General features: G+C 35.6%; 1 protein-coding gene across 3 annotated transcripts; it reads left to right on the top strand.

Annotated features, from left to right (window-relative positions):
- The first annotated feature begins 502 nt into the window (after positions 1-502).
- On the top strand, positions 503-15,740 carry LOC144662408 (uncharacterized). 3 transcript variants are annotated; one of them, XM_078523218.1, is made up of 5 exons: positions 503-904; positions 9,978-10,079; positions 14,320-14,489; positions 14,659-14,737; positions 15,168-15,739. In XM_078523218.1, the coding sequence occupies exons 3-5, from the start codon at positions 14,346-14,348 to the stop codon at positions 15,410-15,412; spliced, it is 468 nt and encodes a 155-aa protein (XP_078379344.1). In that variant the 5' UTR covers positions 503-904; positions 9,978-10,079; positions 14,320-14,345; the 3' UTR covers positions 15,413-15,739. The 3 variants fall into 3 exon arrangements, with proteins under 3 accessions (XP_078379344.1, XP_078379351.1, XP_078379336.1); XM_078523225.1 differs by lacking the exon at positions 503-904 and adding an exon at positions 6,292-6,476; XM_078523210.1 differs by lacking the exons at positions 503-904; positions 9,978-10,079 and adding an exon at positions 13,950-14,080 and having other exon boundaries at positions 15,168-15,740.
- Positions 15,741-17,083: the final 1,343 nt, after the last annotated feature.

Genomic DNA, 17,083 nt, shown 5'->3' with positions numbered 1-17,083 from the left:
TTCGAAATTTATCGAGTCTTCAAATCATATCTGTGTGACGTTGTGTGATTTGAATAATGTACACTTAGTCACGCACGGTGAAATGTACAGAATGCTGATCATGAAACTGTTTCTGTTTGCCTCAAATCCTTCTAGTGGAAGGTATCTTCACCATTTGATAGAGAATTTGGTGAATTCAGCAAGCACTGATCAACATCAGGCGGCGAAAAGTAAATTTGATAACTGTTCGAGAAAGCATCACAAATTCAGCGAGAGAAATAGAAACTTTCAAATAAAGTTGTTTGTTCGAGAATAATACAAAATTTTCAAGCAAATTAATAAGCGAAAATTCCCAGTTACATGTATAACAAGCAGACATAATTTCAAAAGGAATTCTGCAAGATTAATGTATCTATTCACTTTAGCGAGCGAAATAGTCGGAACTGTCGTTATGCTAATATAGCTGTGACAAGCCATCTTTAAAAATAAATATTTGGTCAGTTTTGCGGGACAATTTCTGCCAACTTATTATAATTTCCGCTTTGATTCTAGCGGGACGGGACGTCTGTCTCGCGGGACGTTAGCCGTGTCTCTCAAATTAGTATACGGAAATCGCGGGACTTGTTCCCGTCTTGAGGGAAACGGGATGGGGTTAGTGACCTACTTTTTGGTGACGTGTCAATTGAATATCAGATATTTGTAAAGTACAGCCTGAGAGCTTTATGTTTATCTACAGAAATCCGCGAAGACATTTACGGCATGAATGAACAATTTCAAAAACGGAAAACTCGGGTTGGAAGATACTCAAAGTACGTACGTTGGTCGTGTGTAATTTTTTAGCGTTCTCGACCAACCAGTGCGTCACAGTAGGAGAGAAATTAGGCGTGTTTGGTGGAGTAGACTCACAACAGATCTCCATTTAGCGGTAAGCATATATATGTTTTTCTCGAATGAGACAGTGACCTTTTTGTCGATCTAGGGTTAATCAGAATGGATTCCTTGGTTAATATATATAATCTTAGTCAGAACCAAAGCAAAATGAACGAGTAGAAGTCATTGGTTTTAAGAAATTTGCTTCGAAATTTCTTGGCATTTTAAATTCATCAGGTAGGATAATTTTCGAAATAGCAACAAGTCGATCACAAAATAATCTGTCTGATCTTCGAATAAAAACCAAATTCTCATGCTAAATACATGTAAAGCTATCTGCACCATCTGATAACAAATCAACAAAGACGCGCTTATGTTTACATTTCTCGCGTAACAGAAGAGAGAAAGAGGAAGGGAGGTTTTGGCTGTTCTAGTCCCGATTTTAGTGCAACTGTAAGGCGTTTAATATATGGTATTTGGTTCTTATAAAGAAAATACGTTTCGTCCCTAATTTTTCCTCTTTTATTAATAAGCGTACATTGTCGAGCCGGTGTTGACACTTTGAGAATTTGGTGCAGTTAAACGAATTAGTTTTAAGCTAGGGTTGATTTGGTTTTGTTTAGTGACGATTTTTGAACATGCATAAAATCTCCTCGAAACGCTGGGTATAAAATTATAGGTCGACAAATGTTTCCGTTTAGAATTTTACAATGTCTACATGTACATGCTCGGTCGCTTGGAATGGTCTTCAATTAACGAAAGATACCATATGCCCGGCAGTAAAAATTTTTCACAGATTTTCGAAGAAAGGTCTTATTCAAACCTCCAGAGAGTGTTCTATCTTTGTTTGGAAATTTCAAGCGATTTCAAAAGTAATTCGTTTTTTTGGAGTCAATCAATTTTCTTAGCTACAGCAGTACTACATGTATGAAATCGCTATATTCTTGACACTAAGAAAATTTTTCCTAGCTCAGCAGTATTATAAAATCGCTAAGTTCTTAACACTAATAAAATTTTACCTAGCTTCAGCAGTGTTATAAAATCGCTATTTTCTTGACACTTAGTGAATTTTCCTCGCTTCAACTGTACTATAAAATCGCTATGTTCATGACACTTCAAGAGAGAATTTCCTAGCTTCAGCAGTACTATAAACACTTAGAATTTTTTCTAACGAATTTTCATAGCTTTAGCAGCACTATAAAAACGCTATGTTCTTGACACTTCAGTAGAGAATCTTCCCAGCTTTAGCAGTACTATAAATCGCTATTTTCTTGACAGTTAGAGAATTTTCCTAGCTTAAGAAGTACTACAAAATCGCTATGTATTGACAGTTAGAGAATTTTCCTAGCTTCAGCAGTTCTATAAAATTGCCATGTTTTGACAGTTAGAAAATTTTCCTAGCTTCAGCAGTACTACAAAATCGCTATGTCTTGACAGTTAGAGAATTTTCCTAGCTTCAGCAGTTCTATAAAATCGCTATGTTTTGACAGTTAGAGAAATTTTCTAGGTTTAGCAGTTCTATAAAATCGCTATGTTTTGACAGTTAGAGAAATTTTCTAGGTTTAGCAGTACTATAAAATCGCTATGTTTTGACAGTTAGAGAATTTTCCTAGCTTTAGCAGTTCTACAAAATCGCTATGTTTTGACAGTTAGAGAATTTTCCTAGCTTTAGCAGTTTGTATAAAATCGCTATGTTTTGACAGTTAGAGAATCTTCCTAGCTTTAGCAGTACTACAAAATCGCTATGTTTTGACAGTTAGAGAATCTTCCTAGCTTTAGCAGTACTACAAAATCGCTATGTTTTGACAGTTAGAGAATCTTCCTAGCTTTTGCAGTACTATAAATCGCTATGTTTTGACAGTTAGAGAATTTTCCTAGCTTCAGTAGTACTATAAAATTGCTATGTTTTGACATTTAGAGAATTTTCCTAGCTTCAGTAGTACTATAAAATTGCTATGTTTTGACAGTTAGAGAATTTTTCTAGCTTCAGTAGTACTATAAAATCGCTATGTTTTGACAGTTAGAGAATTTTCCTAGCTTCAGCAGTACTATAAAATTGCTATGTTTTGACAGTTAGAGAATTTTCCTAGCTTCAGTAGTACTATAAAATTGCTATGTTTTGACATTTAGAGAATTTTCCTAGCTTCAGTAGTACTATAAAATTGCTATGTTTTGACAGTTAGAGAATTTTCCTAGCTTCAGTAGTACTATAAAATCGCTATGTTTTGACAGTTAGAGAATTTTCCTAGCTTCAGCAGTACTATAAAATTGCTATGTTTTGACAGTTAGAGAATTTTCCTAGCTTCAGCAGTACTATAAAATCGCTATGTTTTGACCTTAGAGAATTTTCCTAGCTTCAGCAGTTCTATAAAATCGCTATGTTTTGACAGTTAGAGAATTTTCCTAGCTTCAGCAGTACTATAAAATCGCTATGTTTTGACAGTTAGAGAATTTTCCTAGCTTCAGCAGTACTATAAAATCGCTATGTTTTGACAGTTAGAGAATTTTCCTAGCTTCAGTAGTACTATAAAATCGCTGTGTTTTTGACCCTAGAGAATTTTCCTAGCTTTAGCAGTACTATAAAATTGCTGTTTTGACAGTTAGAGAATTTTTCTAGCTTCAGTAGTACTATAAAATCGCTATGTTTTGACCCTAGAGAATTTTCCTAGCTTCATCAGTACTATAAAATCGCTATGTTCTTGACAGTTAGAGAATTTTCCTAGCTTTAGCAGTACTAGAAAAATCGCTATGTTTTGACCCTAGAGAATTTTCCTATCTTCAGCAGTACTATAAAATTGCTATGTTCTTGACACTAAGAGAATTTTCCTAGCTTTAGCAGTACTTTAAAATCGCTGTGTTTTTGACCCTAGAGAATTTTCCTAGCTTCAGCAGTACTATAAAATCGCTATGTTCTTGACAGTTAGAGAATTTTCCTAGCTTTAGCAGTACTAGAAAAATCGCTATGTTTTGACCCTAGAGAATTTTCCTATCTTCAGCAGTACTATAAAATTGCTATGTTCTTGACAGTTAGAGAATTTTCCTAGCTTCAGCAGTACTATAAAATCGCTATGTTCTTGACACTAAGAGAATTTTCCTAGCTTTAGCAGTACTAGAAAAATCGCTATGTTTTGACCCTAGAGAATTTTCCTATCTTCAGCAGTACTATAAAATTGCTATGTTCTTGACAGTTAGAGAATTTTCCTAGCTTCAGCAGTACTATAAAATCGCTATGTTCTTGACACTAAGAGAATTTTCCTAGCTTTAGCAGTACTAGAAAAATCGCTATGTTTTGACCCTAGAGAATTTTCCTAGCTTCAGCAGTACTATAAAATTGCTACGTTCTTGACACTAAGAGAATTTTCCTAGCTTTAGCAGTACTAGAAAAATCGCTATGTTTTGACCCTAGAGAATTTTCCTATCTTCAGCAGTACTATAAAATTGCTATGTTCTTGACACTAAGAGAATTTTCCTAGCTTCATCAGTACTATAAAATCGCTATGCTCTTGACAGTTAGAGAATTTTCCTAGCTTCATCAGTACTATAAAATCGCTATGCTCTTGACAGTTAGAGAATTTTCCTAGCTTCATCAGTACTATAAAATCGCTATGCTCTTGACAGTTAGAGAATTTTCCTAGCTTCATCAGTACTATAAAATCGCTATGCTCTTGACAGTTAGAGAATTTTCCTAGCTTCATCAGTACTATAAAATCGCTATGCTCTTGACAGTTAGAGAATTTTCCTAGCTTCATCAGTACTATAAAATCGCTATGCTCTTGACAGTTAGAGAATTTTCCTAGCTTCAGCAGTACTATAAAATCGCTATGTTCTTGACAGTTAGAGAATTTTCCTAGCTTCATCAGTACTATAAAATCGCTATGCTCTTTACAGTTAGAGAATTTTCCTAGCTTCAGCAGTACTATAAAATCGCTATGTTTTGACAGTTAGAGAATTTTTCTAGCTTCAGCAGTACTATAAAATCGCTATGTTCTTGACACTAAGAGAATTTTCCTAGCTTCATCAGTACTATAAAATCGCTATGCTCTTGACAGTTAGAGAATTTTCCTAGCTTCAGCAGTACTATAAAATCGCTATGTTTTGACAGTTAGAGAATTTTCCTAGCTTCAGCAGTACTATAAAATCGCTATGTTCTTGACAGTTAGAGAATTTTCCTAGCTTCAGCAGTACTATAAAATCGCTATGTTCTTGACAGTTAGAGAATTTTCCTAGCTTCAGCAGTACTATAAAATCGCTATGTTCTTGACAGTTAGAGAATTTTCCTAGCTTCAGCAGTACTATAAAATCGCTATGTTCTTGACACTAAGAGAATTTTCCTAGCTTCATCAGTACTATAAAATCGCTATGCTCTTGACAGTTAGAGAATTTTCCTAGCTTCATCAGTACTATAAAATCGCTATGCTCTTGACAGTTAGAGAATTTTCCTAGCTTCAGCAGTACTATAAAATTGCTATGTTCTTGACAGTTAGAGAATTTTCCTAGCTTCATCAGTACTATAAAATCGCTATGCTCTTGACAGTTAGAGAATTTTCCTAGCTTCAGCAGTACTATAAAATCGCTATGTTTTGACAGTTAGAGAATTTTTCTAGCTTCAGCAGTACTATAAAATCGCTATGTTCTTGACACTAAGAGAATTTTCCTAGCTTCATCAGTACTATAAAATCGCTATGCTCTTGACAGTTAGAGAATTTTCCTAGCTTCAGCAGTACTATAAAATCGCTATGTTTTGACAGTTAGAGAATTTTCCTAGCTTCAGCAGTACTATAAAATCGCTATGTTCTTGACACTAAGAGAACACTGAACAATATTAGCGAAAAGTACATTTGATACCAGTCGACGATGAAATCCGTGAAAAGCCATTTGTTGATAATGCATCAGGAATTTAGTGAGATGAAAAACCCTTTAAAGTAGAGTTGGTTATTCAAAATAATACAACAATTGAAGCAATCGGTGAGCGAAAACTTCCAATTATAACAAGCAAGACAAATTCATAGGATTTTACAAACGATGGCGTACATAACCCCTTTAAAAGAATTTTGTATCTGTATCTATTCACTTTAGCAAGCGAAATAGTCGGAACTGTCGTTTTGTAAATATAGCTGTGACAAACCATATTTTAAAGTAAATGTTTGGTTTTTTCCGCTACACTGAATTTCTGCCTATTTATTCCATAATTCCCTCTTCAGTGATTCACGCGGGACGGGAAGTCTGTCTCGCGATGCCATAGTTAGTCCCCTCTACTAACTGTGGGGATACGGAAGTCGTGTCTTTCAAATTACTGTACAATGTATACGGAAATTGCGGGACGTAGTTCCCGTTTTTAGGGAAACGGGATAAGGTTATATTAGTGACATTCTTTTTGGTGACGTGTCAATTGAGCGTCACATCTTTGTAAAGTAGAGCCTGAGAGCTTCAAGTCTAAGTACAAAAATCTGCGAAGGCTTTTATAGCATGAATGAACAACTTCAGACACGGACAACTCGGCTTGGAAGATACTCAAATCACGTACGTTGACAAGGTGCAATTTTTTTGCATCCTCGATCAGCCAGTGCGTCACAGGAGAAGAGAAATTAGGCGTGTTTGGTGAAGTAGACTACAGTCGCCATTTAGCGGTATGTTTTTCTCAAATGTGAAAGTAACCATTTTGTCGATCTTGTGCCGGTTAATCAGGATGGATTCCTTGGTTAATATAAATAATCTTAGCCAGAACCAAAGGAAATGAAATGAGTAGAAGTCGTTGGTTTTAAGAAATTTGCTTCGAAATTGCTCACAGGAAGCTTTACACATTTCTTGGCATTTTAAATTCATCGGCTAGGATAATTTTGGAAATAGCAACAAGTCGATCACACAGTAGAGTGTCAGTCGCTATTTAACCTGAAAGCAATCTGATCTTCGAATAAAAACCAAATTCTCATGCTGAGTGCATCTGATAACAAATCAACAGAGACGCGCTTATGTTTACATTTCTCGCGTAACAGTAGAGAGAAAGAGGAAGGGAGGTTTTAGCTATTCTAGTCTCGTGTTACTTAACTTGTCCAGGATTTTGCTCTTTTATAAATACGCGCCGGAGATTGTCGAGCTGGTGTTAACACTATAAAAATTTGGTACAGTTGAACGAATTAGTTTTAAGCTAGGGCTAATTTGTTTTTGTTCAGTGACGGTTTATGCACATAAATATCTCCTCGAAACATTTGGTAAAAATATAGGTCGACGAATATTTCCGTTTAGAATTTCGCGGTGTCTAAATTTACATGCTTGGTCGCTTGAAATAGTATTCAATTGACTAAAGATCACTAGCTTCCCGGCCGTTACTGTAGAAATGTTTTCGAGATTAGGTCTTATTTAAACCTCCAGAGGGTGTTTCAAGCGATTTCAAAAATTATTTAATTTTGTGTAGGCAATAAAGTTTCCTAGCTTCAGCAGTACTATAAAATCGCTATGTTCGTGACACTTAGAAAATTTTCCTAGCTTCAGTAGTACTATAAAATCGCTATGTTCTTGACACTTAGAAAATTTTCCTAGCTTCAGCAGTACTATAAAATCGCTATGTTCGTGACACTTAGAGAATTTTCCTAGCTTTAGCAGTACTATAAAATCGCTATATTCTTGACACTTTGAAAATGTTCCCAGCTTCAGCAATACTATAGAAATCGCTATGTTCATGACACTAAGAGAATTTTCCTTTCTTCAGCAGTACTAAAAAATAACAATGTTCTTTACACTGAGAAAATTTTTCTAGCTTCAGCAGTACTATAAACTCGCTATGTTCTTGACACTTAGAGATTTTTCCTAGCTTCGGCAGTATTTTAAAATCGCTATATTCTTGACACTAAGAAAATTTTCCTAGCTTCAGCAGTACTATAAAATCACAATGTTCTAGACACTTAGAGAATTTTCCTAGCTTCGGCAGTATTTTAAAATCGCTATATTCTTGACACTAAGAAAATTTTCCTAGCTTAAGCAGTACTATAAAATCGCTATGTTCTTGACAGTTAGGGAATTTTCTTAGCTTTAGCATTATTATAAAATCGCTATATTCTTGACACTCAGAAAATGTTCCTAGCTTCAGCAGTACTATAAAATCGCCATGTTCTTGACACTTAGAAAATTTTTGGTCAGGCTGACAGTCTGAAATTTTCACAAAATTTCGACGAAAAGGCCTGCTCATACCTGTTGAAAATATTCTATCCATATTCAGAAAGGCCGAGCGATTTCAAGAGCTACATTATGTTTTGTGAACCTTGAAGAATTTTTATGAGCTTAGTCATACCTTCCCACGTGGATAGAAAGATTGATGAGTCTTTATGCGAAATAGATATTTTCTCAAAATTCTCTGAAACCAGCGTTGCCTGCTCGGTATATAGCCCATTTTTTTCCGTATCTTGAATGTGACAATAGATTTTCCAAGTATCGAAAAAATGGCAATTTTTCGGTATTATTCCCAAGCTCAGAAAATTCGTCAACTACCGGAGCCAAAATAGCTTTTGTTATCGCGTGGCGTTTATAAATAAAAAGTCGAATACCCTTTTTGTCGAAGTTCGTTTTTTGTGTTTCTAACTTTTCGAAACGTTGGCTCTGATCATAAGTTTTATTAGTGTCAAGAATAACGCGATTTTGTAGTATGCCGGAGCTAGGAAAATTTGTCAACTACAGAAGCAAAATATTTTTTTAAAATCGCCTAGCATTATCAAACAAATATATAGAACACTCTCTGAGCTCTCAGAGCTTTAAGAAGGTCTTTCCGCCGAATCTCTATCAATTTCTAACTTTAAGTCAAGAAAGGCGATTTTATAGTATGAAGCTAAAACTTGGAAAATTTGTCAACTACAGAAGCAAAATAATTGTTAAAATCGCTTGGCGTTTCTCAATAAAGATAGAATACTCTCTAGAGGTTTCACTTAGACCTTCTGGCGAAAATCTCTGAAAATTTCTGACTGCTCGGCATTTAGTCAATTGAACACCATTCCCAGAGGCCGGGCATGTGGACACTGCGTTTGAATTTCTTGATTTATGAGAAAACGTTTATACTGGAAATGAGGTTTCAAATAGACCAAAAACTAATTATGTGCGCATGAAAAGATCAGATCCGCTAATAAAAGTAACATCTTATAATTAGTCCTCTTTCGCATCAGTGACTTGATATAACTGCTTTGGAAGGAGATCAATAATACACAAAACGAAGAAAACAGGGAAAAATTTGCAATTACTGTCTAAACGAAGAAATACATGTACATTTCTCTTCAATCACTGTTCAATTCAGTGTCTATTCAGAAGTCCAATTTTCCGTTTAAGCCATTTCTTTCTTGCCATGGTTTTTTGACCGGTTGTGTGTTATATTTAATTTCATTCTATGCTAGTTGTCTGCTCGCAGATATTTTACGGATTGCGGTAAACTGATACTGAAATATTGGGTGACTGGGAATTCAGACTTGCTTAACAGAACTCAATTTTATCCCGGTTGATTAAAAGAAAAAAAAAAATCCGTTTACTTGCCGCTAGAGTGTAACCTAGAAGTGTATGTAGTTTTAGCTAGTTCAGTGTGTCTCGAGATAAGTAAATTTAAAGTTGGTTTGACTAGTTTACATTTGCTTACTTTGCCAACTTTGTTATTCATCAAACTCTGTGCTATTTTTCCTTATAGCAGAGGGAGACAAAATAGTTCTTTTTGTATTTAATTAAGAGCTTAAAGTTCGAAAATATGTCCTTGGCTTGGCATTTGGTAAAATAACTTTTCTTGAGCTCTTTCGATGGGAATTTTCATTTCAGAAATGGTTTGGCTTGTTTAAAAGGTTGCCAGTTTCAGGTGCACATAGGTATACCGAATAGTCACTCATCTGTTGTTATTCTGTGTATTTAATACATACTTTTTAGAGCATTCGCGAGCTCTTCCATTCAAGCAGACATCGCAGAAGTGAATATATATAAATCATTCGCATAACCTATGCAAAGCTTTTTGAGTCGTTTATTTTATTTAAACATTCTGCAGAGCACTTCAGAACGCGTGTTACGGTTTCTAAGTTGTGCTCGTCATGTTAAAAATAGTAAAGAATTTAAGCAGTTGAATTCTGAATAAAGACCGAAAGATACTGATGCTGAATATCTTGTCATTTTAGATGGAAAAGGGCCGAAAAGGTCTTCTGCATATTTACAAATGGCTACAGACACATCGATGGTGTTCTTACCAACAGAAACAGTGATGAGAATAATTGGATAAAGTAAGTACCGTATTTTTGTATCGCTGCGTTCTAAGAAATGTTTTTTTTGTAATATAAGTTAACTAATTATTTTATTCAGATTTTCCTCAAAGGCTGAAGTTGGAGCTAATTTGTATTTACTAGATAGCAAGACCCGCCAAAGAACAAACATGGCCTGTGGCCTTATTGATCTTTTAACTGAAAAGTAAACATTTTGTTCAACACGTTTTTGCGAAAAATTTGCATACACGTACCCCGTACACGTACTGAATTACCGAATTTGAAAATGGTGCTTTTTACGTTACAAAAAAAATTGAGAATCGAGTACAGTGGTAATACTGACTTATTTCGTCCACTGATTGAATTAAATTGTCAAGACCGGACAAAAACATTTTACAGTCGTTCAGAGAACAAATTTCATTTTTGTTTTTGTTTACACAGACCTACATCACATATCACTGTTGTCCATCGCAACAGAAATGTTACAGAGATGGAATTTATCGTTCAAAGTTGACAGTGTATATTTTAGCATAGTTCATATACTTGCCAAAATTTTTCGGGGTAATTTTTACAGAATAAACGTATTAAGGATTCTAGTAGGGAATATAAAAAAAATACGTCTGATGCCAGATTTGCTATAACAAAATAAATCAGCTTGGCGCATCTTGTGGTATAGCTGTTCTTTTAGTGTTTGCCTTTTCACTGGCCATGCAGCATTTCGCTAGTTTCGAATTCAATAACCGTTCAGTGCTAACATCTACAGTAAAACATTTTTCACATTTACATGTTTGTTATTAACTGCCGGGATTGTCCGAGAGTAGCGATAAAATTTCACAGTTTTTTTTACAAATCCTGAAATATCTACCTTCTAAAAGTCCGAACTCCGGACTTTTAGAACTTCCGAACTTATTTTAAGAACTAGTGAAAATAAAGGTAAAGCAAGCCAAACCAAACTGAACTTAGCTTTGCTAACAATAACAAAATTTGGATTTTATTTACGGAGGCTTGACAATAAAATGAGGTTGCGTATGGATAGCGTCTTTAGTGTGTATGTGTGTGTTTTTGATAATAATGACCAAGCTGAAGCTAAAGTTGAAACTCGCATTGCCTCTTCCTCTTTTACCATTAACTGTCCTTGTTCATGTAGAAGTTACGTTTATTAGTGGGAATTTACGTTTTGAAACGATAATAGAAAACAATAATGAACTGAATATCATGCTTGCAAGGTGATTTTCAATTGGAAACGAGAATGTTTTCAATGTCATCGCAGTAAAAGAGGGTATTCACAACATTGCTGTCTTTTGTTCTTTTGTTTATTGTAATACAATATATTTTGACCAAGTGAATTCGAGATCAGCTTTGCCTGTTGTTAAGGTCTACTCGGCTGAAAAGAAGATACACTGCCGGATTCGAGATCCACAGTTGACGAAATGATGTAGTCCGTTTTATGATTTTCTGAACTTGGCTCGAATAGTTCAATTCACGTTGCCCCCGAATAGAGAGCCTGCTTGCAGGCTATTGGAACAGTAAAACGATAATAGTAAACAAGAAACGCGCTTATATTTGTTTGCCTCGCAAGACAAGAGTGAGATAGTGGAGGGCAATTTTAGCCCTCTGCGGCATGCCACTAAACTTTCCAGGAGCGTTGCGTGAGGTTCCATGGTGTTTGGTTCTTGAAGCTCTTTTGGGAAAATATGTTTTTGCATGATTTTACGCTATTATATAAATAAGTTATAGCGTAAATTTTATTATATGAAAGTGTTAATTGCACTTTTGAGCTGATGTTGAGTGTTGGTTCTTATTCACTCTAAGCGCTTGGTATAGTGGTAGAGTACAGTGCAGTTTTTCTCTTTCGCACTGATGAATTTAATCTAAAAACCGAAGCTGTAATATATATATATATAAAATTGACCAAAAAAACCAAAAAACTCATGTCAGAGCAAAGAAATGAATTTTTCCTCAGTCACTGTGCCACCTTAGTACACCTCCGGTACAAATGCATTGTATAAGTGATATTTTTATCACTATTCTCATTTACTCGATATGATGAAGTTGAGGCTGAATATGGCATCTATTCAATAAGCCAAGTCATTTTTTAAACAAGAATTCCTACCTTTAAACAATACAAGCCTAGATGAACCATACTTTTTTTTAAAATTTAGCTCTACATCATCCAACATTTATAGCCTGACAACAGTCTGTATAAATATCCGCCATCCGATTACTCAGTTGTAGGTGGGAGAGGTCCTCCGAACTCGCTCTTATACATAAAGCATCCCTGAGTTGCGTTATGTAGTGTAAATATCAAATTTAGAAAATATAAGTTTATCAATTTTTATCAAATAAGCAGTCAAGATCTTATGCCTAGACACTGAAATAGTTCTTTGCTTGAGCATTCATTGAAAAGTGCACATTTTTATTGTTTACGTTCTTGCGGATAACCTCAAAACTCATATAGAGGTTTTCAATGTTGTGCTACTGGTAACAAAAATAAAGAATTATTTAATGATGCTGCATAACTTGTCAACTCAAAAGAGAAAAAAATCTTTTTCCATGTTTGCACACATAGATTTAGCTGCATTCCAATAGTTTCCATAGCAGAAACAGAGAAGAAAAAACACAAGCAATAAATTAGTTTTCTTATGTTGTTTAACATTTTTTGAGATGGAAATCCAACAGTTCAATAAAACCTGTTCGTATTCTAAGACCAAAAAGCAAAGATTGTGTAACATTAAAATTTCAGAAAAGCAAACATTTCGTCTAACGCGTTTTAGCGAACGATTTGCGTACCTGCATTAGCGACTGAGCTATTTCATCGCAGTGCTTTTCACGTGAACAAGAACATAAAGAATCAATTGGTAATACTGATTTTTCCTACTCCATTGATTAAATAAATGGTTGGAGACAGGACTGTATTTTTTTTTTTCGTTTGGTGAACACATGCCATCAGCTTTTCTGTTTGCATAGACCTTCATTTCACTGGTGTCCTTCGAAACAGAAACAGAGATAAGATTTACCGTTTACAATTCCTTCACCTTCCGACATTTTTCCAAAAATTTCTTGAGTACACGAGCGTAGGAAAGACCAAAGATACCCCTTAGGCAGGATTTGCTCTACCACTGAAATAAGCAAAAAGGGCCCAAAAAACATACGCTAACAATTTATATCATTATTACAGCCACAATCACAGTCGTGGTTACTGTAATCGAGACTGCAGAGCAGTGCAGCACAAAACGGTTGTATTTGCAGCTGGCTAATTTCGAATTCGGTTACGTTTTCATGCAGGTGATTTTGTACGAAGAGACAAATTTCCTATATTTTTCATTCGCCAATTTTGTGTAGTTTGTCACTTAACCTTATTTACGAAAGCGTGACGTGAAGATAGTTTGTATCGGGAAATGTTTTTATTCGCTTATAATAATTATAGTCGACACCTTATCTGTATTTCCAAATGATACCGTAGACATTAAGGCAAGTTGTTTTGCACGCTTTCAGTCAGGACGTCGTTACAAATATTTGAAATATTTGTCTAAGATAAAGATATGGTAACCATTCAAATACGTCTGTACTATTGCTATATTGATCGAATATATCCATGTCTTCTTTTTTTCTTCCGAAACGGCGGCAATTTCACTTTTAATATTTTCTTAAATATCTGTTTGACTTTCTTTTCTTGGAAGTAATTCCAAATGCGAAAACAATCGATCAAATTATAAACAAGAACACGTAGCTTTTACAAAACAAAGGCAGCCCCCTTGCTCGATGTAAACACAGTGCACGAGACGTTTTTCGCGTTCCTTGTTTAAATATCAATATTTGTTGTGTGGTTCAAAACAACCGGCTAACATATTCAGTTGCTACAGTCTATAAATTCAGTCTGTTTTTGCTGTTGCATCAAACACTTTTCAGTCCCGAGTGAGACTCATTGCGTGCTGAGATTGTCGAAAGAGAACTGAGCAAGATGTTTCGCCATTCGACTGCGGCGCTTGTCGTGACTATTCTCGTCCTTTCCAACGTTATCGGTTAGTAATGCTGTTTTCAATATTTGCTTTTAAAGTTTTTAAGTATGATTCAAACTAGTTGGTAATTTTTCAACCCCTTTGTATCTTTTTCACTCTCGAACGCTACATGTATCTTAACGCGGTCTCATCTTATTAAAAAAAGATGCTACACGTGAAAACTAGAAGGGCTTCAAAGTCTACATTCTGGCACAGATCGAACAGAACAATGATACTTCTCGTCATTTTGTTCCTATTATCAGATGCTAAAACAGACGAATTCTTGGAAATGAAGGTTTTCAATCACGGCTTTCAAGCCTCTGATTCTGAGATGCATGCAATGCTAAAGAAGGCAAACCTCGAGGGTCATGGCTACAAAAAAGAAGTTACCACCAAGGTGGTGCAGAAGGCCGGTGGTGGAGGAGAATACCAGGTATGTCATTGTGTGTGTATTGTAATGCCTTTACTTTGAAATCAATTCAAAACAGTGGCCGAACTTACAAAACACTTCCTTCCCGAATGTTTTTTTTTTTTTCCACTGACTACATGTACATGATGTACTTTGTTTCAAGTTTAATCATTCATTGTTTCGCCACCTCCAGAAAGCGCATTACTACTACAAGGATGTCAGTTGCTCACAGATGCAGGAAGTTGAACAAGAATTAGAACGTTTGTTACCAGGTGAGCTAGAAACCATTTTTTGATCCTGATAAGACTTGTTTTCTAAAAGTGATAAGCTCTAAAAAAGGCTCACTTCGATGTGAAAATCGAAAGCGTAGGAAAAGATTAAGAGAAATCGAGAACGGCCTAAGTTAACACTCTCAGAATAATATACAATTGTAAAGCTTGCTTAATTATCAATATTTTGTTTAACGTTAAGATTATAAGACAAAAAATTGCGGGATGATGACGATCAAGTCAGTGCTAAATATTATTAAGTCAAACGCTCAGACCAAGCACCTGGCACAAAATGCATGGTCACTTTGCCTGACTTTATTTGACCTTGAAAAAAACTGAATACTAACAGAAGTGGACTAGTTTGGTCACAATTCTAAAACGAAAATATCTGATTTTGCGAAAGAGAGTTGTTATGTCTTATATATTATTTCAGATGCTTTTCAAGATGAAATTGGGATCAAGTTGAAAAAGGAAATAAAAACCAGGCGTCTTGGCAGCTTGGGGCAGTGTAGGGTGGGGCCGGAGGTTCATTTCAAGGGGGCTGAGGGTTGCTATGACAATCAAAAAGCTGTCTCCAAACGACGCAAGAAGCGTGGCTGCGGCGGTTGGATCTGCATCTTTTGCTTTAATATCCAAATCACTTACAGCGGCAACAACAACGGCAACAGCACGCGGTGACGGAGGTAGCAGTCCGGCCGGCGGCGGAGGTACATGTCGCAGTCGGGAACCGCCACTATTCCCTGCCGTCGCAACAAAGACCTCCCGGGATGCTGAGTTGTTGATGTAGACAGTGCTGTACGATTGGATTGTGCTTATTCTGTTCTTAAACATTCGTAGCTTGACATGTAAGGTTTTCCATTATCTGGTTCGGTATCGCTAAATACAACAATCAATATGGTCATTCAAAAGTCTCAGTCTAGATTCCATGGTATAAGCTTTTTTAGGTGCTGTAATTGACTTTGTGGACAGAATTAGCCGATGATGCTTTTAGTAGTAATAAAAGCATTAAAAATCAATGGTTAAAATGTCGTTTGTTGGCGCATGATTCATGGGTTAACGTATTTCATTTTTACTGATTTAGAGGACTTGCTTATCATTGTCATGACAATATCAGTGTCTTTAAGATTACCCCAAAGCCCAATCCAAGAACAATAACTGGTGCTTAGTAGTCCCAAGACTACTAAGAAACTAATTGAAACTATTTCGATTAATTCACTGACACAAAAAACAGAAACGTATCAATACGTCCTTATAATACGCCCTGAGATTTTTTTTCGTTTTACAAATAATACAAAAGAAGCTGTACCCCTCCCGATCCCCACTACTTAAAATCCAAGCTTTTAAAAAACAATGTCTGGGTTTTTTAATACGTCTACACAGCCCAAGACGGCGTAACAAAATGCTATTGGGAAATGTAAAATACAAAAATGGGTCTCATGACGTCAAATCTAGCATTCCAATATCTGGTGGGGTACACTTCGAATTCTAGAATGCTTAATTTAACACCTTTAAAAGCTAATTACTCTCAATGAAACTTAAAATTAAAAAATCTAAGTCGGATTTGACAAAAAAGTGATTTTGATTGATCACTGGATCGAGTCCTTTTGTGTTCTTCTCGTGAAAGTAAGGTGTGTGTGTGTGTGTGTGTGTGTGTGTGGGGGGGAGTGATTAAGAGAAATTATTCGTTAATATTGCCTCGTGACACACACCAATTCACATTACACGCCAGTCATGGAAATGGTAGTTTGGGATAATGGGCAAATGGGAATTGGAACGATGTTCAAGACAATTGCTGTCTTCCCATTGTGAATCACTTCAAAGCCTTCCTATAAAGTTTAATTGAAACAGTATTTTGAATTATGTTTAATTTGCAAGCACATTTTTGATTGGAAACAACAGTTGCTGTGGACGTTGCTATGTTAAAATATCGCTACCAGCAGGCAGATTTCTTAATTTTAACACACATCAATTCGGAATTAGAGCAAAATTATGTGCAAATACGTTTCGGAAATGTTTTGAGATTTAAACCGTTCATTTCTCAAAAAATGGCTTTTGCATAAGAAACTTGATGTTTCTGACCATGACCACCTTAAAAACCTGAAATAGATTTAAAAAATTAATTGAATAGATTTTTGTTCATTTTGAAATCAGAAATGGTTTGATTTTGATAGCTGTATAGATAAGTGTAAGCCTCTGCTGATCATAATAAATAAGATGCGCAGTAATTAATATGGAAAATGCCATGTGGAAATTCATCGACATTTGTCAAATTGGTACAACCGTTAGCCAATCGGCAGCAGCGATAAATTTTAATCAAAATAAAAAATTTCCTTTCCAGCAGAACATGGC

Source organism: Oculina patagonica, chromosome 1 (genome assembly GCF_052425735.1).
Source record: "Oculina patagonica isolate OP01 chromosome 1, crgOcupat, whole genome shotgun sequence".
Classification (NCBI taxonomy): Eukaryota; Metazoa; Cnidaria; class Anthozoa; order Scleractinia; family Oculinidae; genus Oculina; species Oculina patagonica.
Note: the sequence above shows the minus strand (reverse complement) of the source record. Positions and strands in the feature narration are given on the sequence as shown.